Source organism: Solea senegalensis, linkage group LG13 (assembly GCF_019176455.1).
Source record: "Solea senegalensis isolate Sse05_10M linkage group LG13, IFAPA_SoseM_1, whole genome shotgun sequence".
Classification (NCBI taxonomy): Eukaryota; Metazoa; Chordata; class Actinopteri; order Pleuronectiformes; family Soleidae; genus Solea; species Solea senegalensis.
The window spans coordinates 19,742,953-19,767,469 of NC_058033.1; the positions used below are offsets into that span (position 1 = coordinate 19,742,953).

The 24,517-nt window shown below is 40.5% G+C and overlaps 2 protein-coding genes across 2 annotated transcripts; both read left to right on the forward strand.

Annotated features, from left to right (window-relative positions):
• The first annotated feature begins 10,338 nt into the window (after positions 1-10,338).
• Positions 10,339-17,635, forward strand: ppp2cab (protein phosphatase 2 catalytic subunit alpha b). The gene is made up of 7 exons (XM_044042741.1): positions 10,339-10,674; positions 15,382-15,591; positions 15,690-15,863; positions 16,013-16,102; positions 16,305-16,466; positions 16,609-16,727; positions 16,820-17,635. The coding sequence occupies exons 1-7, from the start codon at positions 10,573-10,575 to the stop codon at positions 16,890-16,892; spliced, it is 930 nt and encodes a 309-aa protein (XP_043898676.1). The 5' UTR covers positions 10,339-10,572; the 3' UTR covers positions 16,893-17,635.
• A 2,376-nt stretch (positions 17,636-20,011) lies between these two features.
• On the forward strand, positions 20,012-24,462 carry skp1 (S-phase kinase-associated protein 1). The gene is made up of 6 exons (XM_044041965.1): positions 20,012-20,160; positions 20,778-20,877; positions 21,593-21,666; positions 22,000-22,143; positions 23,532-23,672; positions 23,797-24,462. The coding sequence occupies exons 2-6, from the start codon at positions 20,781-20,783 to the stop codon at positions 23,830-23,832; spliced, it is 492 nt and encodes a 163-aa protein (XP_043897900.1). The 5' UTR covers positions 20,012-20,160; positions 20,778-20,780; the 3' UTR covers positions 23,833-24,462.
• Positions 24,463-24,517: the final 55 nt, after the last annotated feature.

A 24,517-nucleotide genomic window follows, 5' to 3' on the forward strand; every position in this document is an offset into this window, starting at 1 on the left:
TGGCGGCCTTCCTGTAGGATTCACAGGGAAGTTGTCATCGACTTTTTTGACCGTCCCCACCTCATGAACATGTGTGCCAAGTTTCGTTCATGTACGTTAAACTCGAGAGCAGATGACCTAATAGAAGTTTTTTGCGTCAGTTTTTAGCCCCGCCCTCTTCCATTTTTTGACGCACATTCCTTGAAACACTGATATACGTAATTTTACACCAGGTCTGATGGGGTTGCAAAATTTGGTGAGTTTTGGGGCATGGGAAAGGCCTCAAAAACGCGATTCATTTGGAGGAATAATAATAATAAGAACTAGTACCGCAAGCGGTAATTAACGGGTTCGAGCTTGACGGCTCGCGAGTCCCCGTGTGTCCACGTCGCAGCGCGAGTCCTCTTCCTCATCTTCCGTTCATACCGCTTGTGGTACTGGTTATTTTCAGCTGCATCCCCGCACATGTCAGGCGTGTCCTTTTAAAATGGCCGTCTTCCTGTTGGGTGAAAGGCGTGTCCGTAAACGTGTTTAGGGAAGGTACCTTGACTTACATAACAAGTTTCGTGTGGATCGGAGAATGTCAGACTTTACTTCCTGTTTCGGGAGTTGTACTTCCTGTAAGGAGGTCATCCTTTACAGACATGTTCAGGGCGGGTCTGAGGTCTGAGGTCTAACAGTGTGATTTCGTCTATAAGTTGTTATTTTTGAGAAAAACAACTGATGGTATCAGAATTGAAGCTGAATTTTAGAAATAACTAGTTATTTTTGTGATAGAACATCTGATGGTATAAGAATTTAGGGTGCATTTTCTCTTTTTTCCCTCTGTTACTTTTTTTCTCTTCCCATTTTCCCTGTTTTTTTTTCCTTGGCCCCTCTTGCAGTACCTTTTGCCCCATCTTTCCCTTTCAGAGCAGCATGAGAAACTGTAAATGTTAGATTTGATAGATTTGTAGGCAAATGCCTCCATCATGTGGCGAACAAAGGTTACTGCACTGACAAACCACTCAGTAGAGTGGGTCCTGTGCAGTGTTCTTATGTCAACACCGTTGAAAGATTTGTTATCATATTCAGCAAGCATCATATACCATGTGTTTTACATGTTTTCATTCATTTTGAGTATGATACAATGACATTTGTTAAAGTTATAAGTGAAATTGTGAAATTGTATTTTCTGTTACCACCAGAAGGCACTGTTTTTAAAATGTACAGTTTTTGCATAAGCATCTTCAGCAAGATCCCATCATCGATCGTCACTAGTTTGGTTAAGATCTAACCTTTCATCGCAAAGTTATAAGAGTTTGTTGTTGTAGCGAAATACCAGACGTCATATTGTCTGCCGTCAACAGGGTGCTATGTTTTCTAAATGTACAGTTTTTGCATAGACATCTTTAGCAAGGGCCCATCATCGATTGTCACTTGTTTAGTTAATATCTGACCTTCCATGGCAAAGTTATAAGAGATTGTTTTGTGTTACGAGGAATCGTGATTTTCGCCAACTTTGCCGCCCTTCTTCTTGTTAGCCGTGATACTTAATGAAAAGATTTTGATACCTTTGGATCCTCAACTTGTCCACAGTGACCTCACAAAGTTTGAAGGTGATCCCATTAAAGCTCTTTGACAAGTGCGTTCACATACCATTGGTGCGAAATGGCCAAAATCTGCTAAAAATGTACTTTCAATCCAAGATGGCGGCTTTCCTGTTCGTTTCAGAGCTTAGGCTGCTTTGAATTTTTTGACCGTCCCGACCTAAGGAACGCGTGAGTACCAAGTTTAGTGCATGTACATTAAACGTGCTCCTCAGGAGGACAAGTTTTACGGGTTGTAAGAGTTTTGCCTTTTGTTGTGAGAAATATGAATGAACGCCAACTTTGGCGCCCCCTATCTCGAAAACCATGGGACATTTTGAAAAACTTTTAATAACTTTAGATCCTCAACTTGTCCACAGTGACCTCACAAAGTTTAAAGGTGATCGCACAAAAGCTCTATGACAAGTTAGTTCACATACCATTGGTGCGAAATGGCCAAAATCTCCCAAAAATTTACTTTCAATCCAAGATGGCGGCTTTCCTGTTCGCTTTAGAGCTTCGGCTACGCTGACTTTTTTGACCGTCTGGACCTAAGGAACGCGTGAGTACCAAGTTTCATGCATGTACATTCAACGTGATCCTCAGGAGGACAAGTTTTACGGGTTGTAAGAGTTTTGCCTTTTGTTGTGAGAAATATGAATGAACGCCAACTTTGGCGCCCCCTATCTCGAAAACCATGCGACATTTTGAAAAACTTTTAATAACTTTAGATCCTCAACTTGTCCACAGTGACCTCACAAAGTTTAAAGGTGATCGCACAAAAGCTCTAGGACTAGTTCATTCAAATACCAGGCGTCATAGTGTCTGCTGTCACCAGGGGGCGCTGTTTTTGAAAGTGAATATTTTCATATAGGCGTCTTCAGGTCTGGACTATCATCAATCCAAGCAAGTTTGGTTCAGATCGGACTCGGATTCGTAAAGTTGTAGCAGTTTGTTTTTTGTCACAAATATCTGACTTTGCAGTGTTGCTGTGGCAACACCGTTGAACGATTTGTTATCATATTAAGCACGCATCATCGAACATGTGTTTTAAATGTTTTCCCAATTTTTGAGTTTGATACGATTAACTCTGTAAAAGTTATAACCGAAATTGTTTTTTTTTGTATATTTTGTTACCACAAGGAGGCACTGTGCTCAAAATTTACGTTTTTTTCACAGACTTCTTCAGCAATGGTCCATCATCAACCCTAGGTAATTTGGTTGGGATGTGACCTTCTATCGCAAAGTTATAAGAGTTTTGTTGCCTGTGGCGAAACATTAAAATGTTCACCAACTTTGCCGGCCCCTTACTCTTACGCCATAATACCTATTGAAAAGATTTTGATACCTTTGGATCCTCAACTTGTCCAAAGTGACCTCACCAAGTTTGAAGGTGATCCCATGAAAGTTCTAGGACAAATCTGTTCAAATATCATTGGTGCGAAATGGCCAAAATCAGCAAAGCATTTACTTTCAATCCAAGATGGCGGCTTTCCTGTTCGTTTTAGAGCATAGGCTACGCTGACTTTTTTGACCGGCCCGACCTAAGGAAGGCGTGTACCAAGTTTCGTGCATGAACATTAAACGTGCTCCTCAGGACCACAAGTTTTAGGGGTTGGAGCAGTTTTTTGGCCCGTCCACTTTCACCAGGGGGCGCTGATTTTGACATGAAATATTTTCACATAGGTTTGTTCAGGGCCAGACTATCAACAATCCTAGCAAGTTTGGCTCAGATTGGACCAGGATTGGCAAAGTTGTGACAGTTTTTTTTTTTTTGTATTTTCTACCACCACCAGGAGGCGCTGTTTTCAAAATTTATTGTTTTCGGCAATATAGTCGCCTTCAGCAACTACCCATTATCAATCATAGGAAGTTTGGTTGGGATTGGATCTTCCATCACAAAGTTATAAGAGTTTCGCTTTTTGTTGTGAAAAATAGGAATTTACACCCACTTTGGCGCCCCCTATCTCGTACACCATGAGACATTTTAAAAAACTTTTGATAACTTAAGTTCCTCAACTGGTTCACAGTGACCTGACCAAGTTTAAAGGTGATCGCACAAGAACTCTAGGATTAATTCATTCAAATACCAGAGGTCATATTGTCTCCGTCACCAGGGGGTGCTGTTTTTGAAAGTGAATATTTTCATATAGGTGTCTTCAGGGCCGGACTATCATCAATCATGGCAAGTTTGGTTCAGATTGGACAAGGATTCGCAAAGTGGTAGCAGTTTGTTTTTTTGTCGCAAAAATCCGACTTTGCATCATTACCATGGCAACATCATGTAACGATACGCCATCATATTGAGCACGCATAGTCTACCATGTGTTTAGAATCTTTTAACCAATTTTGAGTTTGATACAATCATTTCTGTAAAAGTTATTCCCGAAATTGTAAAAGTAACTTTTTTTTTTTGATTTTCTGCCACCACCAGGAGGCGATGTTTACAAACTTAACAGTTTTTGCATAGGCATCTTCAGCAAGGGCCCATCATCGATCGCCACAAGTTTGGTTACGATCGGACCTTCCATCACAAAGTTATAAGAGTTTCGTTGCGTGTAGCGAGAAATTACAAATTTTCGCCAACTTTGCCGGCCCTTTTCTCGTACGCCATGCGACATTTCAACTAACCATAAGCATCGTTAGATCCCCAACTTGTCCACAGTGACCTCACCAAGTTTGAACGTGATCCCATGTAAGCTCTAGGACAAGTTCGTTCAAATACCGATGGTGCGAAATGGCCAAAATCGCCTCTGTTTTGGAGTGCAATCCAAGATGGCGGCCTTCCTGTAGGATTCACAGGGAAGTTGTCATCGACTTTTTTGACCGTCCCCACCTCATGAACATGTGTGCCAAGTTTCGTTCATGTACGTTAAACCCGAGAGCAGATGACCTAATAGAAGTTTTTTGCGTCAGTTTTTAGCCCCGCCCTCTTCCATTTTTTGACGCACATTCCTTGAAACACTGATATACGTAATTTTACACCAGGTCTGATGGGGTTGCAAAATTTGGTGAGTTTTGGGGCATGGGAAAGGCCTCAAAAACGCGATTCATTTGGAGGAATAATAATAATAAGAATAAGAAGAAGAATAATCTTAGCGATTACAATAGGGTTCTTGCGCAACCAAGTTGCTCGAACCCTAATAATAATAATAATACATCACATTTATATAGCGCTTTTCCAGACACTCAAAGACGCTGGCATCTTTTTCAGACTCAAACAAACAGTAAAACTAATAAAAACTAAGGGAAAACTAAGCAATTACAAAAAATAAAAACTAATTCAAACAAAGTAATTTTAAAAACAAAAAGTCAAAACTAAATAAAAAAAACTATCATAACCTTTGCTGACTGAATGTGAGTTGCTGTGGTTGAAACATAGCCACAGATGAGGCTGCTGCAGACTCACACTTTTGTTATCATGTTACTTTATCTGCTGGTGATGTAGCACAGAACATCTTAATTCAGCGTTTCCACTGGGAAACATTGTGTCCACGAGGCCACAGGATGGAAAACAGAGAGAATATGGACTCCCATTTATCAAATTAACCACATACAGCCCATCCCATAAACACACACACACACAGCAACTCTAACAATAATGACTGTGCCCTTCCACATGTATGCACTGATAAAGTGTATGGTCTTTAATTGTTTGGACACATTATTGGGAGAATACTGCATTGTCCATAAGGACATTTGTCTTTGACAAACGACAGTGCTGTGGGTGGAGGAGACACGGGTGAGGTCCGAAGTATGAAATGATTTCCTGGGCCAGTGTAGAGATGACGTCATTGACACTATCCTGCGAGGTGGGAAACTGTCTGACTCCCACAGTTAAGAAAACAAACACAATATGTGCAGGACCATCACAAGCAAAGAGCTCCGAGGTCTCTGAACTTCAATTCTCCTAAAAGGATATTACCTAACTTCTTTGTTGACAGAGAGGACTCTAAATTCTTATTTTGATTGTTGATAAAAATGTCCATTCAGGCCACATAATAGACCGATTTCATTTGGAAATTATTAGTGGAAATAGCACAACATTGCTGTATGATTACAGGAGACAACATCAGACATACTGTATTATGTGATGTAGAGAAAACCAGCCAGAAATCTGGAGCTTACCATGGCTTCCATTTTATCGTTTCTTATGCATGATGCAATAACGAGTAACCATTTCACAGCAATACAATAGTGCAGGCGATGGGTTTTACCCAACCCTGGATGATTTCAGATACAGATACCCGTCTATAGTATATATTGTCTGTCTGTCTGCCTGTAGCGGTGGAGTATTGCCTGTAAATTTGGAAAAACAAAAAGGATTTTTGACTCCTGCTCACTTTTCTCCCAAATCGGTCCTTACCTCTGAGGAAAAATTAAAAAAAAAAAATCTCCCTGCATGGACTTCCTCTTTGTGACCAGCAGATGGAGCTCAAGATTTCAGATGAGAAGAGCAACAGTGCTGTTGTCATGGTTTCAAGTATCTTGGAGACACAGTAGTGGATGCTAATTGGTGAACAGGAGACGTGAGAGTGAGGTAAGGTAATAAACAAACCCTAAAACACTTCCCTAAAAAAGCTCTGTACTGAGTGTAATGTAATTAAATGTAACTAAAGTGAGAAAAATGAGGGAAACGACCTTGAAATGAATGCATGGAAATAAATAAATAAATACATAAATAACAGAGAATAATGTGAGCTCAGTCAGCCTGTTATTATTTGGAGCATCACAAGGTTATGGAGAGGTTTATAATCACATGACTTCACAATGCACCTATGATGTAATGTCATGTGCTTGAGAAGCCACTGTTACACAACCATGAAGGGGTTAGTGTGTGTGTGTGTGTGTGTGTGTATGTGTAAGGTCTCTGTCTTGCCCACCTGCTGCCTCTTCCTCTCCTCTCGTATCACAAACACTATCATCATCGTCCAACTTTCCAAAACAACAATTGAATCCTGATCTGTTCTTCAAACACACAAACACACCTCTCTGATTGTGCTGTGAACATGAGGCTTCAGCCGCTTTTCTCTGATAGCTTTGGCATCGACATCAAACACGCACTCTGCATCTGCTTTAACTGGAATTAAAGGAGGCTTTTATCCAAACCTCGCTGGCACACACAGGTTGTTATCATTGTCGTCATTATCAGCAGGTATATGAATAGCTTTTACAACCACAACAGACCAAACCCCCTCTGATATTCTGCAGTCACTTGATTGGTCATGATACAAGACTCCTGTATCCATGTTTCCTCATCGATGTGTTGGAGCTCTATGTGCATCAGTGCTGCCATGCTGCAGAACGAGAGTTCTGTTACTATGGATTAAGTTCTTGTACTGCTGTCCCTGCCTTTGTCCTCTGTCCTTTTCAAACAACAGTGGTAAACATGTCCTCACTCTCGTAAAGCGTAAAGCCTTTTGGCACACATTAACAGAGACTTGCTGAGAGACACATGACCAACTGCAGTTCCTTAAAAATAGCTCTTCGTATGAATTGGTTTTGTTGACATTTTACAAGCCAACTTTTGATGCTTTTCCCTTTACATGGTCCCGCCTCACCTCACCTCGGCTTGACACGGCTTGACTGCACAGTTTGGTTGGTTTTCCATTACAATATAGTTCCTCCTCAACGTGGGCGGGGTCATCACAGCACGGCTGCATGAAACTGCCGTGACTTTGTTTTATATGCGACACAAACACACAAACTAGTGACTTAGCAATTGTTCTCGGTGTAAGTGTCGCTCACAATCGGCGGGTTTGTCGCTAAATACACCTTTTACAGACTCCTCTGTTAACTATTGAAATTCTAGGCATTGTTCGGTTTGATTCTGGTGTCAGACGTAGCACTCATGACTCTTCCTGTGAGGACATCACACATAGTATCGGTGCAGCTCGCTTGCAACCCCAACATTCCTGTAGCACATTTTAAAAGAACTCAAAATGTTTTGCATAACAGAAAAAGGCATCAAGACAGAAAAGTGCATTCAATTTAGGTAAAAACACAACGTGCAGTCACTGAGATACAAACTAAACACGAGCAGATGAGGCTGAACAAAGTGCTCAGGTGTGCCAGATTGGAAAACAGCCCGAGATGAGCTCGTTTCCAAAGTGATTGATGAAATGTTAATGTGGAAAACGACCGAGACAATGCTTATCGCGATCTAAAATAAGCCACAGGGTTCACAGATCAAGAGATGTGAAACTGGATCGAGTAAATGATGAAGATTCAGGAGGCGGTCAAGAAAAACGGCATCTCCTGGTTTGAAAACGTAGAAAATGCAGGTTATCGATATGTACAGTAAGTCTGAAACTGATCCAGAGGGATGACGACTTTGTGTCTCATGTTAGTGCAAAGTGTTTTTCACTGTGCAACCTAAAACAGAATGTTTGAAACACGGGGAGAGAGCTGTTTAAAATGGGGATGATTAGTTGGGGTTGTTACTGCACAAAAGTAAAATAAATAAAAACATAGAGCAGCAACACTTGACTCTGCTCCTGTCTTTCTGTAAGTGTGACGCACAAAGATCCTTATCTTAACCCTGACCAAACCAAATTTTAACCTCAAAAAACAGCCAAAACTACTCTCAAACTGTTCCTTACAACTATAGAAAGAGTACTTAAACACACACACAAACATAATAGATAATCTGATTTCCCTTTATAGAACTCAATCAAAAATACATCTTTCTCACTGAATCAGAGGAGTAACAGACTGATTATGTAAACAATGACTGTAATGTACCAGAAAATTGTTTTTAACGACAAAACAAACAAACAAAACCAACGTTGCCAAGACAACCTTACAGGTTTAAAAGATGATGATTAATGGTTGATTTACATGTGGTGTCAGTGTGTGTGTGTGTGAGTGTGTGCACTCATGTGTGCGTCAGCGAGCAGCGCTGAAAGAAAGAGCAGATTCAGCCTTTGATCATTGCTTTGTATTTGATGTGCAGCATCTTACTGAGGTCTGCATTTTGAACAGTGGAGCAATATGGACCTGGAAATACTGTTTGTGTCACACTTCCAACTACAGTACATACACAGAGTCACCCAGAGGTAAACATACCTTTGTAGAAGGTGAAAGAAATACAAATACAATCAGTATTGCAGTTATTGGCGATGGTAGCTCAGTGTTAGAGCGGATCGTCTTTCAACTTGTGAATGGGTGAATGGCAAAAATGTAGTGTAAAGCTTTGAGTGGTCTCTCCAAGACCAGAAAGAAGAGAAAAGTGCTATATAAATACAGACAATTTTCCATATATATCAGTGTGTTGGTGAATGATCAGTATGCAATAAGGAGGAGGATAATGAAAAGGTTCCAGTAGTAGTTTGGCACAAAAGCAGAAAAATATAATATAATATCATAACATGTCAGCGTGAGGATCTGTGTTTGAAAAGTCTTGTCAGTAACAATAAACCTTTATCAGAGAATTCAAATATCTAAATTGTGGTATAGTTAAATGTGATAATGCTACTGACTGGCTTCTCTGCCCATTGAATTTGCAGGATAAGAAGGTCTGATTAATCACTCAAGGTCAATTATTCTCTTAAGAAAACATGTAGGGGCAGAGCACAGACACAGACATGTGACCATTGACCACAATGTGCTGAGGTAAAGAACATATCGTTTCTTCAGAGAACTTGCTGTGCAGTGTGTGATCCTCCCTTGACAGAAAACATATGTGTGTTTTCTGTCACAATCATGGAGAAGAGACTAAAGGAATTTGCGTGCCAGTATTTCTGGTTACGCTCTATCACTTAATCTGAGGCTGGAGTGAATCTCTTATGGGAGAAAAATGAAGATAAACTGTCGCCAGAACAAGTTTCAAAACTATCTAAAGCTCTGTATGAAACACTATCAGACACAAGGAGTGCATGAAGGAAGTTTTAAGTGTGTCCCTTAAACACATTATATTTAGTTATGCTTTAAAAGCTATTTCATATTCAAGAAAATGTCTTCCCCTGAGTTTACATGATAAGGTAACACCATTACATTTGTATGTGGGTGGATCTACAGGGCTCATGTTGATAATTAAGACACTCAATGCAGTGATGTGGCTATTAATTATCATTATCATTAAGAGTAAATACAACTAGATTAATTATACCATATCCTCAAAAGCATGCAAGTAAAGACAAACTTTTATTTTTAAATGAATAAACTGACCTTTATGTATACTGCCTTACAGGATGTATATTGGTTGTAGCCTTTTATTTGTTTACCAACTCAAGGCTGAACAGTGACGTCATGGCAACGCCATAAAATTCTCAGCATGCTTTCAGGGAGTGGTGATGTGTTGTCTCTTTCCGTTCTTTAGAAGCCTCTCTGTTAAACGGCGGGGGCCAGTAAAAGCGCAGAGGAAGCAGAGCTCTCAGCCAATGACTGAGTTACTGTCATCATTCTCTCGTTGCTATTTATGTCGAATATCTGCTGCTTCGTCAAGCTAGACACCACCAACCATAGGAAGCCCGGAAGTCATGGAATGGATAGATAAACATTGCCACCAAAAACTCAAGTCACGCGGGACAATTGTACTGTTTTGTAAGACAATTTCAAATCTACATCCATATAAATAAACCAAACTTTGCACAAAAATCCGACTGATGAAAATCACCAAAACAAATAGGAAAACACAGCAACATTAACTAAAACACAACAAACGCAACAACATTAACTGAATTTAGTGCTTCAATCACTTCAAAGGAAAGTGAATGCCAGGGGTGCTTTTATTTTTGAAGGTCCTCACCGGAAGTGTTGCGTTTACTTGTACGTCAGCTTGACAAACAAACTCTTTCCAGGGTGGATCACAAACTGACGTCTCTCTCCCTCCCTCTCGCTTCACTTTCAATTCAGTCAAATCATAGTGATCAGGCGGCGGCTGGTCCATGCGTCTTCACTTTAGAGAGGAGTGAAAGCAGCATCGCCTGTGCTCGTTTGCTAAGCTACCGCTAAGAGTAAGAGATCACGAACTGATTTAGCGAACGAGCGTGTCGACAGAGTAAACGCCGCAAAACACGCAGAAATGGACGAAAAGGCGTTCACGAAAGAGCTGGATCAATGGATCGAGCAGCTGAACGAATGCAAGCAGCTATCGGAGGGACAAGTGAAGGCACTTTGTGAAAAGGTGAGAGCATTTTTCAAAAAAATCTCCTTCTTTTACCTCAACTGAGTGTCAACGTCTTGTCTTTACCTCACCACCGCCTTCCAGACATTCTTAAAATGGCGCCTATAGTGTATATTTCACTGCGTAGATTGTGAACCGTTGTCTTCTATTTGAATGTTATTGTAACTTTTTTTTTTTGTTTTTTTTTTAAGCAAATGTGAAATGAATAATGTGTGTGAACTCGTGAAGTGTAAAATGACTCGCACCTGTTGTCAGTTAGTGAGGGTTTTACCACACTGTCATTTACAGCTATTCTCATTCACACTGTGTGACATGTGGCATCTCTCTCTGCTTGGACGTGACAGTTTAAAACTCCACTTAAGTTTAAGTTAAGTGGTGTGACTGGGTGCTTTTGTAGGCGAACAGGTAAGGTGGTGCAAAGGGGAACAAGAAGCCTGTTGGAAATAATAATTATTATTAGAAGAAGCACTTAAATTAATGTTGAGTCCAACCGTTCATGTTCATTTGATACCTTAACTCCAGCCTATTCAAGTGCAACCCATAACCAACTTCTTTGTGGCCCAGTCTGTGGTTCCACCAGAAACACTGAGGAAGAACTAGAGAGACACTTTTCTCTGTCCCTCAAAGATTCCTACATACATTCCTACAGTAGTCTGATGGGCATGATAGCATTGATAGTTCTTTTGTATTGTTAAGGCACTGTGAGATGTTGGTGGGTCGTGTGACATGTTTGTCTTATTTCAAAGAGAAACAAATGCTAATATTGTGCACCTTATTGATTTCATGCACTTTGTGGTGTATGAAGGATGGGTATGACCAAAATAATTGTATTTTTAATGCACTTTTACCTTTTCGGCAGTTAACTCTTTTTGAATTACAAAAAACATACTGTAATTTGTGAAAATAAAGCCCAGACTTCTCAGTTTCATCAGAATTAGCAGCTGTGTTCGGAGCAGTTTATGATTCTCTGCGGTAGTTTCACCTTACTTTTACACCATACAGTTTGTGCCCGTTTGGTACATTACGGAAATGAAGAAGGAGAAGGTTTACTATTCAGCAAAAATTTGTCTTAGATAAATTTACTTCAATAATGTTCACCTCTGCCCACCAGATTCTTCTTATTTACTCGTAATCGTAGGTTCGTAGGTAGTGAAATCGACTCATTTGTGAGGTATTAAAACTAGTTAATCTTTAAATTCAAATATGACTTTATTGGTCATCATGTGAGTGACAAATATAATGTGTGACCTCATCTATGCTCAGGTAGCTCTTACTTCCCTATGTTTTAGTACACTTGGTTGTTTCACATGTCACGTAATGAGGGAAACTCTTTGCTGTTGAGACCACCTGCTGATGTATAGGCTTAAAATAACACTTGTCTGGCTTTATTTATATTTTCATCTACATTTAGACTTATTAAACTAAGTCATTTAATCTGATCAACAGTCAGTAATACACTTCTTACATGCTGTTACTGCTGTGCGTCATGTGGCTTCCACTGATGCATAAATTGACACCTGATATCAGTGTTTGCAGTCCTGACTAACAAGGCATGACATTGGTTCATGGTGTTGACTCTTTTTAAGAAAAGCAGAAGACAACAGAGGCTAAATTGAGACATCAGTTGTTGTTTTTTTGGGCAGATTTAGAAGTTCTGTACTGCAGCTGTATCTCTCTCCCTGTTCTTAAAAAGGCCACAAAATCTAAACCCACTGCCATGTTTGGAGGGCTGTTCTCTGAAGGTTTACAGGCCGGATATTCTCAAGTGTCTTGTTAATCCTCAACAGCTCTGATATGGTCAGTTCCAGTAGTTTAAAAGGATTAATTTGCCCAGTTTTTTCTGGATCCGGCTCTTAATACATTAGTGATGGATGATCAAGAAAACTGATTTTTGGGCCAGTGAAGAGTCACATATAATTACAATCAGCATGTTAGACAAATTATTTTTCACTTTCCATCATGTCCTCCCCAAAGCAGAAAATGTGCTGTCAAAGTAGATGAGAAGAAAAATGATAGCTGCACATTTTCCTCTCCCCAGAGGCTGAATCATTGCCAAAGCTTATGATCTCAGCTGTTCCATACTACCATGTACTTGCATTTATCCAGCCTCCCCTCTTGTGCATTTTGTTATTAAATGCAGCAAAGTGCAACTACACAACGTCCCGTCTGATTTTAAAAATAACAAGGGGTAAGATTGATTGAGTTGCATCACTAATGCGATGAAAACCTTTGTTGCTAAGGGGATCAGAGTGTGACTCAGGATAACACTGTTCACTGTGATCATATAATGAAACCTGCCTCTGTTTTGGGATGCATGGGAGTTTGGTGTAATATATTGGCTGTGCAGCCTGTACTGCCTGTACTGCAATCTGCACTTTACAGCTCTCATGGAAAGAGCAGAAGTTTCTGTCAGGTGTCACAGGGAAGAGGGAAACCATAACAAGCGTTATCTTGTTTATTTGAACCAGAGCAGACGTCTCAATGTCCTCTTGGGGCAGAACTTGCTTTGCAGATATTGTTTAATTACAAAGTAGTGATGTCATCTGACTGCGGGCCAATTTAATCATTTTTACACTCCATTACAGAATCCATTTCAGGGTTGCATAACCTTGTAGACGTTGTTTTTGTCCTTTTTAAAGAATCGAGTGCTGGGTTTACATCGCTTCTCACTACCACATAGGCTACATGCAACTCATTTGCTTTGTCTTGGGTAAATTGTCATCAAATAGAGATTATAAAGGGATTCACACAGAACAGACATTTATACAAAGGAAGGAACAAATAATGCAGTATCTTCTTTTGATTCTCCCTATAGGGCTTGCCAAAGCAGATCATCTGCCTCCATTTTGACCTAAGACTGTCTTCATGGTCACCTTTACAACATCCATAAACCTTCTCTGAGGTCTTTCCTCTTGCTCGGCAGCTCCATCTTCAACATCCTTTTTCCAATATATCGCTCTTATTGACGTTCATTCCTCTTCTACAGTGCAAACCTCCACCTCTCTTTTCCACCTGTCCCCTACTCTCATTACAGATCACAATCTGCAAAAACCATAGTCCATGGAGACTCATACATGTCCTGCACCACCCTCACATACTTCTCTGCCATTCCCGACTTCCTCAAACAATACTGCAGTTCCTCTCTTGACCACCTGATCATGAGCTTGCTCTGCATCCACAGAGACGATGCTCACCTAATCTATACTTCTCAATCAGCACTCTCCAAAAAACAACGTAACAATCGGGTCATGTGGCCATGGTTGGCCTACTTCCTGAAGCTGAAGTCTATTGTGTGACCTTTCGACGCTCCAATGAGTCTCATATATCTTGTCAGGGCAGAACAGTTTATTTTTCTTAATGAAAGTCATCAGAAGATGTTGGCAAACAAAGTAGGCAAAACATGCGTAAAAGAAAAAGCTAATTACAGCACAGTGATCCTTGTGAACACTGTGCTGTTGACCCTCACGTACAGGTTGTTACCTCAGCAAGCTTGTAATAGAAATGCTGACAACACAACAGCCTGCCATAATTTCTTTTTGTGGTGTTGACTTGAACACCGATTGTGCTGGGCTCAGTAAAATGATAGACCTTTTACCTCCATAAACATCTCGACACGAGTGAGGTCATCATTTGTGGTTGAAGTCTTGCCTAGTCATGTGTAATTCGCCCTGAGCTGTCTGGGAAAACCTTTGGCTGTGTTTAACTTGCTGTAATGGGATATGATGCGACGGCCAAGATGATGCAGACTTTTAAGTTCTCAGCACAAGAACTAAGCAGTTTGTTACCCGTGTAGTGTTTGACATCTGGGGTGTTGTTTATAATCAGGACATGGTTCCCTCCCTGCAACCTCTGTCACTGTGTACTGTGGGTGAGGTGCTTGTGTAACTTCTATCATCATCCTTTTTCATTTACTGCTGACTGACATTTGTGGTATGAAAAGTGTGTATGGATACACAGAGTTGCGAGGTTAGTGCTAAATCCAGGATTATGTCATACGTTTAAAAGAAGTTGTCGGACGTAGTCTACTTCCTCCAGTTTTGTGTTATGTCATCCAACTGAATTCTGGCTATAAGCAACTCAATGAGTCATCCACTTCTTTTTTAGCTCAGATTTATTTATTTATCGCAGTGGCTGACCTCGCTGCCTCAGCTCGTCTAGTAAACAAAGTGTTTCATACAAAAACACCAGTGACTGATCTTCACTCAGTCCTCAGCTTTGAGAGCATTACACTAATGGATTTTAGGAAATATTATGGTGCATCCAGAGCTGCAAATGCTACAAGGTAGGCCCACAGGAAACTAGAGACACATGTGGCACAGACGGTAGGGGCTTATTTTCCCGGTAATACTGGGGGGGTGTGTGCTGTAATAATCACTGTGCAGCATCTTAATGTCGACCCCCACCAGAGGCTGATGTGAAAATTGTGCACAGAGACTGACGGGAAATTGTCTTGTTCCTGAAATAAAGATGGAGAACAAAGACGGAGATGGAAAATTACAGTGTACACAGCATGTGATTATGGTGCACCGTCTCATGGATTTTCCTGAGTTTGAATGAGCAGAACACGGCAAAATATCAAGACGTATGACATGACAAACAATGGGAAATTTGTGTTCTGAGCATAATTATGTAAAGTCTGTTTTCAAAAAATGTACCACAATTCAAGCTCCTCCTGATTGGAGTTGTAAATCTGTAAATCTTTTTCAGGCAAAAGAGATCCTGACCAAGGAGTCAAATGTCCAGGAGGTGAGATGTCCAGTGACGGTGTGTGGCGACGTGCACGGCCAGTTCCATGACCTTATGGAGCTGTTCAAGATCGGGGGGAAATCTCCAGACACAAACTATTTGTTTATGGGAGACTATGTGGACAGAGGGTATTACTCTGTAGAAACAGTCACTTTACTAGTAGCACTTAAGGTAAGTAAAAATTTAAAAAGTCTTTCCACATGTGACATGTTCTGAAGCTGAAGGGCTTTTTAGTTTACACACGGCTCTATTTTCTGCTTGTGTTTCAGGTACGCTTCCGGGAGCGCATCACAATTCTCAGAGGAAACCATGAGAGCAGACAAATCACACAAGTGTACGGCTTCTATGACGAGTGCCTAAGGAAATATGGTAACGCCAACGTTTGGAAGTACTTCACAGACCTCTTTGATTACCTCCCTCTCACTGCCTTGGTCGACTCTCAGGTGAGAATACGTGTGGGTTGGTTTCACAGTTATAAATACAGACTGTATAGTGACAATTGACTGTCACTCGATCAGCTGTGTACCATTGGTTTAGGAAATATTTTTCAGATGATGATCGGATGTGAAATACTTTCTTTTTGTCCTTCCAGATTTTCTGCCTTCATGGAGGCCTGTCACCGTCCATAGATACACTGGATCACATTAGAGCACTAGACCGTTTACAGGAAGTGCCACATGAGGTAAAGATAATATTTTCATGTGTCTATGCTTTTCAAACAGTTCAGGACCTGTAATATCAGACTTAAGTTTAACGGGACAAAGAATAAAACCGAAAACCCAAACAATCAAAATAACACATTGATCATACCTGTTCCACAAAGCAAGCAGGTCATTTCTATGTCTGTGTGTTGTTGCTCACGTCCCATTCTTCATCCTCTGCAGGGTCCCATGTGTGACCTGTTATGGTCAGACCCCGACGACCGCGGTGGCTGGGGCATCTCTCCCCGAGGAGCTGGCTACACTTTCGGTCAGGACATCTCCGAGACGTTCAACCATGCCAACCGCCTTACATTGGTGTCCCGTGCCCACCAGCTGGTTATGGAGGTGTGTGTCTGTGTATTGTCTATTTACAAAACAAAACACAAAAAAATCTATTGCAGTCTGTCTCAACTGAGATTAGATTTATGCTGTAGCAAAACTTTTTTCAAACATCTCGAGTGAATAATGCATTCTGTGCTTCCCACAGGGTTACAACTGGTGCCATGAGAGGAACGTGGTGACAATATTTAGTGCTCCCAACTACTGCTATCGCTGTGGTAATCAGGCAGCTATCATGGAACTAGATGATACCCTCAAATACTCATTGTAAGTATATTTAAAAATAATATTATTATGTGTCAAATACTTAAATGAGTGCAAAATGAAATCCATTAAAAAATGTTTGTTTCTGCCTGAAGCTTGCAGTTTGATCCTGCACCTCGCAGAGGGGAACCTCATGTCACTCGTCGCACCCCGGATTACTTCCTGTAAACTCTCGCCCTTCGACCGCTTGTACAGTCAAGTCCAGTATTGCCATGACACATGACCTTCAGCTGATAACAACATAATTGAGGAAGGGGAGGGTGGGAGATTGGGGGGGGCGGCGTGGGGGCTACACAGCAGTGTACATTGTATATCCACACAAAGACCTATTTATGTATTTAGCAAAAAACAATGTTGTATGTATGGACGGACCAAAAGGTGTGTGCCATAATCATTGCAATATTCATTGCTGAGGACCTGTAACAGAAATCTCTCCCCCTCCACATAAAACAGTGATAACAGTTTATTTTCCTCGTCCTGTACCTGTGTAGCTGACTGAAGGCACTGAAGTTCAAGACAAAAACAAAGAAAAATGCGGCTGTCACAATATTAGGAAACCTGATCCTGATCTGTTTGCACTTTTGTAAATTTAAAGCGATGTAACATAATGTCAAAAGATGAAAAGGATTTCACACTACAGATATTTTTTCTTTTCTGTCTCTTTCTTTCCTTCCTTTTTTTTTTTTAAATAATCAAGTCCTCATCAGGCATGTTTTACACAAGGCTTTTTTGTTCTGTGTAACTTTTAGGAGAAAAAAAAAACACACCCTCTTACTGCTGTTACCCTGCTTGGTATATATGATTGACAGATGATGGATTCTTCATCCACATCACCTCACTGACTCCCTCTGAGTTACAGAGTCTGTATTAACCAAACAGTTTAAATAATAAAGACGAAGATGTTTCATTGATGTGATCGGCTTTTGTTTTTTAATGACACCGTAAAACTGAATGAGGCAGGAACTGGACTGAGGACGCTGTGTCCTGTAATTAATTTAGATTTAACCAACTGGAAGTCTGCCAGGTCACAATCCAGTGAGTAGGTCAGCCATTCTGGCCTGTCACTTTTCTGGCAGTGGCAAATTAAGGGAATTAAATCAGGATGTGTGTTTTAGACAAATATGAACACTGATGATTCATGAACTCAAGTGGAAAAAGCCATGTTTTTCATCAAGAAAAACTAACATTTTCATGACTTTGTAAACAACATCCAACATTTGGTGCCAGCTTTCACATTATGTGGGATTGTGAGTGTATGAATTTATGACCAACCATACCAAGCTATGACGAAGGAGAGCAGGAAAGAAATCGACACTTTAGGGACCATTAAAATGTGTTAATACTGCTACATTTATGCATTTGACCTGTAGAAAAGTTGCTTTAAGGCACAACCAGAAATGTAAATATTGTAACACTGGAAGTGTTCCTATTATTTTTGTAACTGAAAAATGAAAGTTCAGCGTATATGCTCTTTAATTTAACCTAGCAGCAGCAGCTTAACTATTGTGCTGCTTAATATCTAGGACAAATTAACGCTTAAGGACAAACCCCCCCCAAAACATTTTAGTAGATTTATGAGAAAATAACGAATGATGCAACCATAGACTGTATGGATGCAACATAGCAGGGAAGATGAACTGCACCATGGAATCTGCTGGAACGGCAGGAAAAGGCACCACTGCATGGTGGACATATGAATTACTTTTTACAATGATTTACAATGATGTAAACCAAATACCTTGGTTTACCTTTCCAAAGTAAGACAGATTTTCTACTTTTAAAGTGGTGGAACTTACCAATAAACTAATATATAATTCAGAGGGAAATAGTTTCATCTGCACTGAATATATCTCATAGCTGCAGTAATCTTTTTGAACTGATCATTATGTTAGAAAAAGACTGGACCTGTGATTTCCTACAGTTATGGACTGTGATCAATGTTTCGAAATAAAAGTAAGATTCTCAAAATTCAAAAACAAAGTGCATGTATTAAAATATATAAAACAAACTTAAATAACTGTTATTTATAATGCAGCAGCACAGTAATTGTTTCAGCTCTACACTAAACCTGGGTTTTATTGCCAAACAAATCCTACCCAGCTAACTAACTGACATTTATTCGAGGCTAGCTGAGCTAGCTAGCAGGACAAATAAACTTGCCATAAAACTCAAGCGTTACACCTTCACCTCTAACCCACATCACCAACAAATGTCTTACCTTTATACTTTCACCGTTTTTCTTCCACTGTCTGTCTTCTGCCTACGTTTTTGCTCCATTAGGATCATTTTCTTTTTGGTTTCGTAACGCTGGACATTAATGTCACTACTAACAGGAATGACAGGCAGTTGTCAATCATCCCATCGCACCTGTCTGACGTCACTCAGCGAGTTTGACTTAATTATGTCACAAAAACACCAGCCACAGTTTATCATTGCAGTTTGTTTCGTTTTATATGCTACACTTATTCTATATTTTAAGCATAGAAGGGGGATTAAATAAACACATGAGAGAGCTACAACATAAAGAGCAAGTCATTCTCCTCAGATGACGACACATGCAGCTTTGGGTCCCCCTGGTGGCTTGGGGGGGCCCTGTGCATTCACATAGTCCATACAAGCAAACAACACTTTATGCATTGAGCAAACAAAAATGAACCACAAAAACTTAAATACACAACTTGCAAATAAAATATTGAATTAATCGTAAAATGTAGTTTGCTTCTTAAAAAGTGTTGTTTGACACAAATCTAATTCCATATCTATGTCTCTTGGAAATGTATGGTTAATACTAGAGCTGAAACAATTACTGGATTATTAACTCAACTATTTTCAATTATTCAGTTTGCAGCTTTGTTTCAGCTTCTTAAATATGAATATTTTCTTTGTTTATTTGCTCCATATAACAAAGAAATAATTAAAAAGTGAATCATTTTGGGTTTTTTGGACAAAACATAATCATTTCCGTGTTTTAGGTTTTCTGACATTTTATGGACCAAAAGATTTATAATACTATTAAAATTTGTTGACAAAAAAAATAAATCTCATGTGGCCCTAATCCTCTTCTGCAGGGTTACCTTACCTATCAAAAATAATATTTGGTGTTAATTAAATGTTGAACTGTTTTTTTTTTTTCGTACACATTTACTCTAGCGATAGTTTGGCATTATATGATCATGATACAACGTTTTTGGAAACACTGGGTTTAGACATAAACAGGAAAAGCAGGCTTCACGCAGACACACAACCCCTCCTTTTCCACGCAGCGTGTGACAGAGCGATCGTCAGCTCCAGCCTGAGCTTTATCAGCCTCAGCTTTACCACCACCACCAGGTCGAAACACACACTTTCAGCCGCTGCTCGGTGTCGCCTCCTCCGTCAGGCCCGCATTGTTGACTTCAAAGAGTTTATCCTCTGGATCTGACTTTAAACGCACACGGTACGTAGCCTCTCAAAAAACCAAACGCATCGTTCCATAAAATATGGAACCCCGTAATGATTATTTAGCCGTTTGTTTGCGTTTGTGTTTTGAACGAGCGTAGAGCGGGGCCTCGTTGACGTCGCGAGGCGCCAGTTGCCAATGTTAGGCTAAGATGCTAGTTTTGTGCACGGTAATGCTAGCTGTCTGGTTAGCTCGCTTGTCGTCTAATAATCGCCATAAAGTGGTTGTTTTTGGTTGTAGAAAAGACACACACTGTAGAAGAAGAGTGTTCGTGCATTAATGCAAGCATTCTACGCGCTGTTATTCGGGATAATTATGACCCAGTTAGCTAGTTACGCATTGCAGTTAGCCTGTGCCGATACATAGCTTTGGTGGATATGTTAGCGTTTAGCGGTAACACTGTTTATCCTAACATTTATTAACACTTATAACCAGTGTATCACTACAACTGCAGTCAGGTTATTAACAATAATTAATTATCCTTCATTGTATAACGTATGTTATTTGTTAGCTAGCTGCAGCGGTAGCAATTACCTGAGGTAAAATGTGTCACAACACATTCATGTTAATGATAATGTCATTTAATGTGTTTTACATTCTGTTTTGTTTCACAGACAATGCCCACAATAAAACTACAGAGCTCCGATGGGGAGATCTTTGAGGTGGATGTTGAGATAGCCAAGCAGTCTGTCACCATCAAGACCATGTTAGAAGGTATCACTAAATAATCAAACAACTTTCTTTCCCCCATTTTAATTCTCATAAAAGGCTGCCCCCACACACTAGAGGACATCAAAACTGACACACACAGAGCACTTTGCAACCGATTTTCAATGTTTTAATAATCCTGAGGAAGCACAGACGAGACGATCCGGGAGGAGATTCAGTTGTCCTACATCTTGCAGGAGAAGCAATCTTATCATACTGTTGCCATACATCCACAAGTGTGTCCTCTGTCTCTACCATCCCCTGGGCTCGGGAGACGGTGTTCACGTTCATCCTCGTCGCCCTAATACTTTATCTACTAATACTCAACAACTTATATGTAATAAAGTGCTATATCTTAGGATAATACACTATTGTGCACAAGTGTTAGGGCACCACTAGCTTTGCTGTGTTTGTCAGTCATTACGCCCCCCCTTGTAAAAACACCCAAGGAGAAAAGTGTTTGTGCATGTCTGATCTCACCTGTTCCATCCATCTTCTACCACTTCATCCTCCACATGAGGGTCGCGCGGGGTCACTGGTGCCAATCCCAGCTGGCAAAAGGCGGGGTTCATCATGTAGTCAGTCTATCACAGGGACACAAAACAAATATTCACTCTCACTTTATGGACCTGTGATTAAGGAGTCTGCTGGAAATTATTATTAAAAGATGGTGATGGTGATGATGATGATGATGATTTTTTTGTGTGATTTTGTTTTGTAGATTTAGGGATGGATGATGAAGGAGACGATGACCCGGTTCCTCTGCCTAATGTGAACGCTGCCATCCTGAAGAAGGTACTAAACAAACAGTCGTGCTTTGCTCGCAAACATGACATGGCAGGCAGGTTTGTGGGTGGAAATTATTAGGTGTCGATAGGTTTGCTGTTTTATGTTTCCAAATTGTCAGAGGAAGAGTCAACATGTGTCAGTTAAAGTAGCAGAGGGATATGGAGATATAAATCTTGATCTTATTTTAATTATACATTTCAAAGTTATACAAACTTTCTGCAGACAGAGAATGAAGGTTACATGCTGGTGTACAATGGTTCTACTCAGAGCAGCAGCTTGTGTGTCTAAAGTAGCGAGTGCATTTTATACTTATTTGGTTTCCTGTGTGTTTCCCCTCAGGTGATTCAGTGGTGCACTCATCACAAAGATGACCCTCCCCCTCCTGAGGATGATGAGAACAAGGAGAAGAGGACGGATGACATTCCTGTGTGGGACCAGGAGTTCCTCAAAGTCGACCAGGGCACATTGTTTGAACTCATCCTGGTCAGTGCAGTTGACATTTTACCACATTTACATGGCGTTGACCTTAATTCAGTCCCCATAAAGAGCTGATGCAAACCTCAGCAGTAACTTCAACTTCCAAGTGGACAATAACTCTGTAATTTACACCGTAACATTAGTGTGTAGTGTGACAGTCGTCTCTCAGTTTGCTCTTCTATCCGTCAGTTCGATCATGCATTTATTTGGGGTTGTAACAGCAGAATACAAAAATCCCAGACTTACTCATTTGTGCTGTTTTGTAGTGACAGTGTGTTACATGTAGAGTCGGTGTGATATAAATGTGTTATTATTATTATTATATTATGTTTGTTATTGGTATACTTTCTTTTAAAGCTCAGCAGCTCAAATGCAAAGTTCAAGTTCTCCACCTTGCATCAGATTATGGAGTAGTTAATGTGTAGATAAGGGAAGTGAGATATTTAACCCACGTTTTGCAGCCTTCCCCTCTTTCCTGTGGCCTGCTGTGTCAGAGCAGAGCACTCAGCATTTAGTTGACAGATATAAAAATTTGCTGAGCTGGGTGCTTTGGGTGTCCGCTATAGAAGTAACAATAGTTTGGAGTATAATCTTGGGCTGGGTGGTTTTACTGTTAACAACATACACATGTGAACCAGGCAACAACAACAACAGCAGTGTGAAACCTAAACAGAAATGCTGTAGGTGTGTGCACAGCTCTTGATTTCCAGGAAGTGAAACTCAAGTCCGGTCGCTTGAATTTACTTAACCTGCACCCACCACTCACACCCCTGCACATTCTGCCTCTCGCTCAGCCACATTTTGTTTTTCAGTAAACATATGTGTCAGTGCTCTGCACGGCAGCCATCTTGACATGTTTTAGCTGGAAACGGCACATGTGTCGGTTATTACGTTCACAATAGCTCTGTTCAGGTCGTGTGAGTCGGGGCAGTGTGACATTAAACCAGGGAGCACCCTGAAACTCACTCACTCACTCACTGTCTGCAGCGGTATCCTCCACATGAGGGTCACAGGAAGCTGGGGCAAATCCCACCTGAGATATGGACTGGACTGAACAGGTCACCATTCACCACAGAACCAAACACGCTCGCAGTCAATCAATTTAACCATTAACACCTGTGAAAATGGCTGCTGTGCACAGGGCTAATTAAGCTGCAGACGTGCTGCAGCTGATTATAAATTTGCATAAAGCAAATAGAAAATGGGTGGCTACAACTTAGTGGCTGAGAACATATGAATGAAGACTTGTGGAATAAATACGCTACAGACACTTGAATCATTCATGAGCTTGAATGGCGTGAATCCAAAGCAGAACGTCTGCACGAGCCTGGAAATGTTATGTTTTTCCGCCGATGTCACCGTCGTCTGTCTCACTGTCGTCTTCTCTGCATCAGGCCGCCAACTATTTGGACATCAAGGGTCTGCTAGACGTCACCTGCAAGACGGTCGCCAACATGATTAAGGGCAAAACCCCCGAGGAGATCAGGAAGACTTTCAACATCAAAAACGATTTCACAGAGGAAGAGGAAGCTCAGGTACCCGTTCTGTTCCACTGATCACACGTCGTGTCAGGAAAACGCAGCGTTATGTTCATTATTGGTTAAATTTTTGGTGACCTAACCCTTTTTCTAACCTGTCCTCTCCTCGTCTCATCCACAGGTACGCAAAGAGAACCAGTGGTGCGAAGAGAAGTAAAGGGGGGGGGGAGTTCCGGCCAACACTACCACACTGAAAAGGATTGTCTCTGCTAACTGGTTGCACTGGCGTTGTTCATACTTGTTAATATTTACATTTAGTATATTTAAACCCCACATGGTCCCCTGTACCCCCCCCTCCTTTGTTTCCCCTCCTCTGTTTCCAATAGCATGAACATTTTTTTTAATTCGCTTGTGTGGTGTTAATTTAAAAAAGAAAAAAGAAGCTTTTTGTTTCTACACACGTGCATCCCCATAAAAAAACAAAATAGTCCTGGTTCATTGGCTTCGAAGGCAGTCCTTTCATTTTATTTTTTTCCTGTTACTTGCTGGTTGTCTTTTTTTTTTTTTACTGGACATGCATTTTCTTTTAGGATCATTTACTAAATAAAAAGGCTTTTTTTGACAATGGAAATGAAAGGGTGAATGTTATTTTTTGCCCTGTGAATTCATTTTAAAGGGTTTTTTTGCATTAAGACTCTTGGACTTTGAAGTATTTGTGTTAGGTAACGCATTCCTATTTCACGTTGTATTGAACGGGGAATTGAATTGGGTAAAGCTTTGTTATTTTTTGGGGGAGGAAGGGAAAGGTTGACAATATACTTCAGGAGTAAATAAATCATGAAAATGCCCGTGTGTCATCGCTTGTTTTTTGATAGGTCTCACTGTCGTCGTCCTGGCTGTAC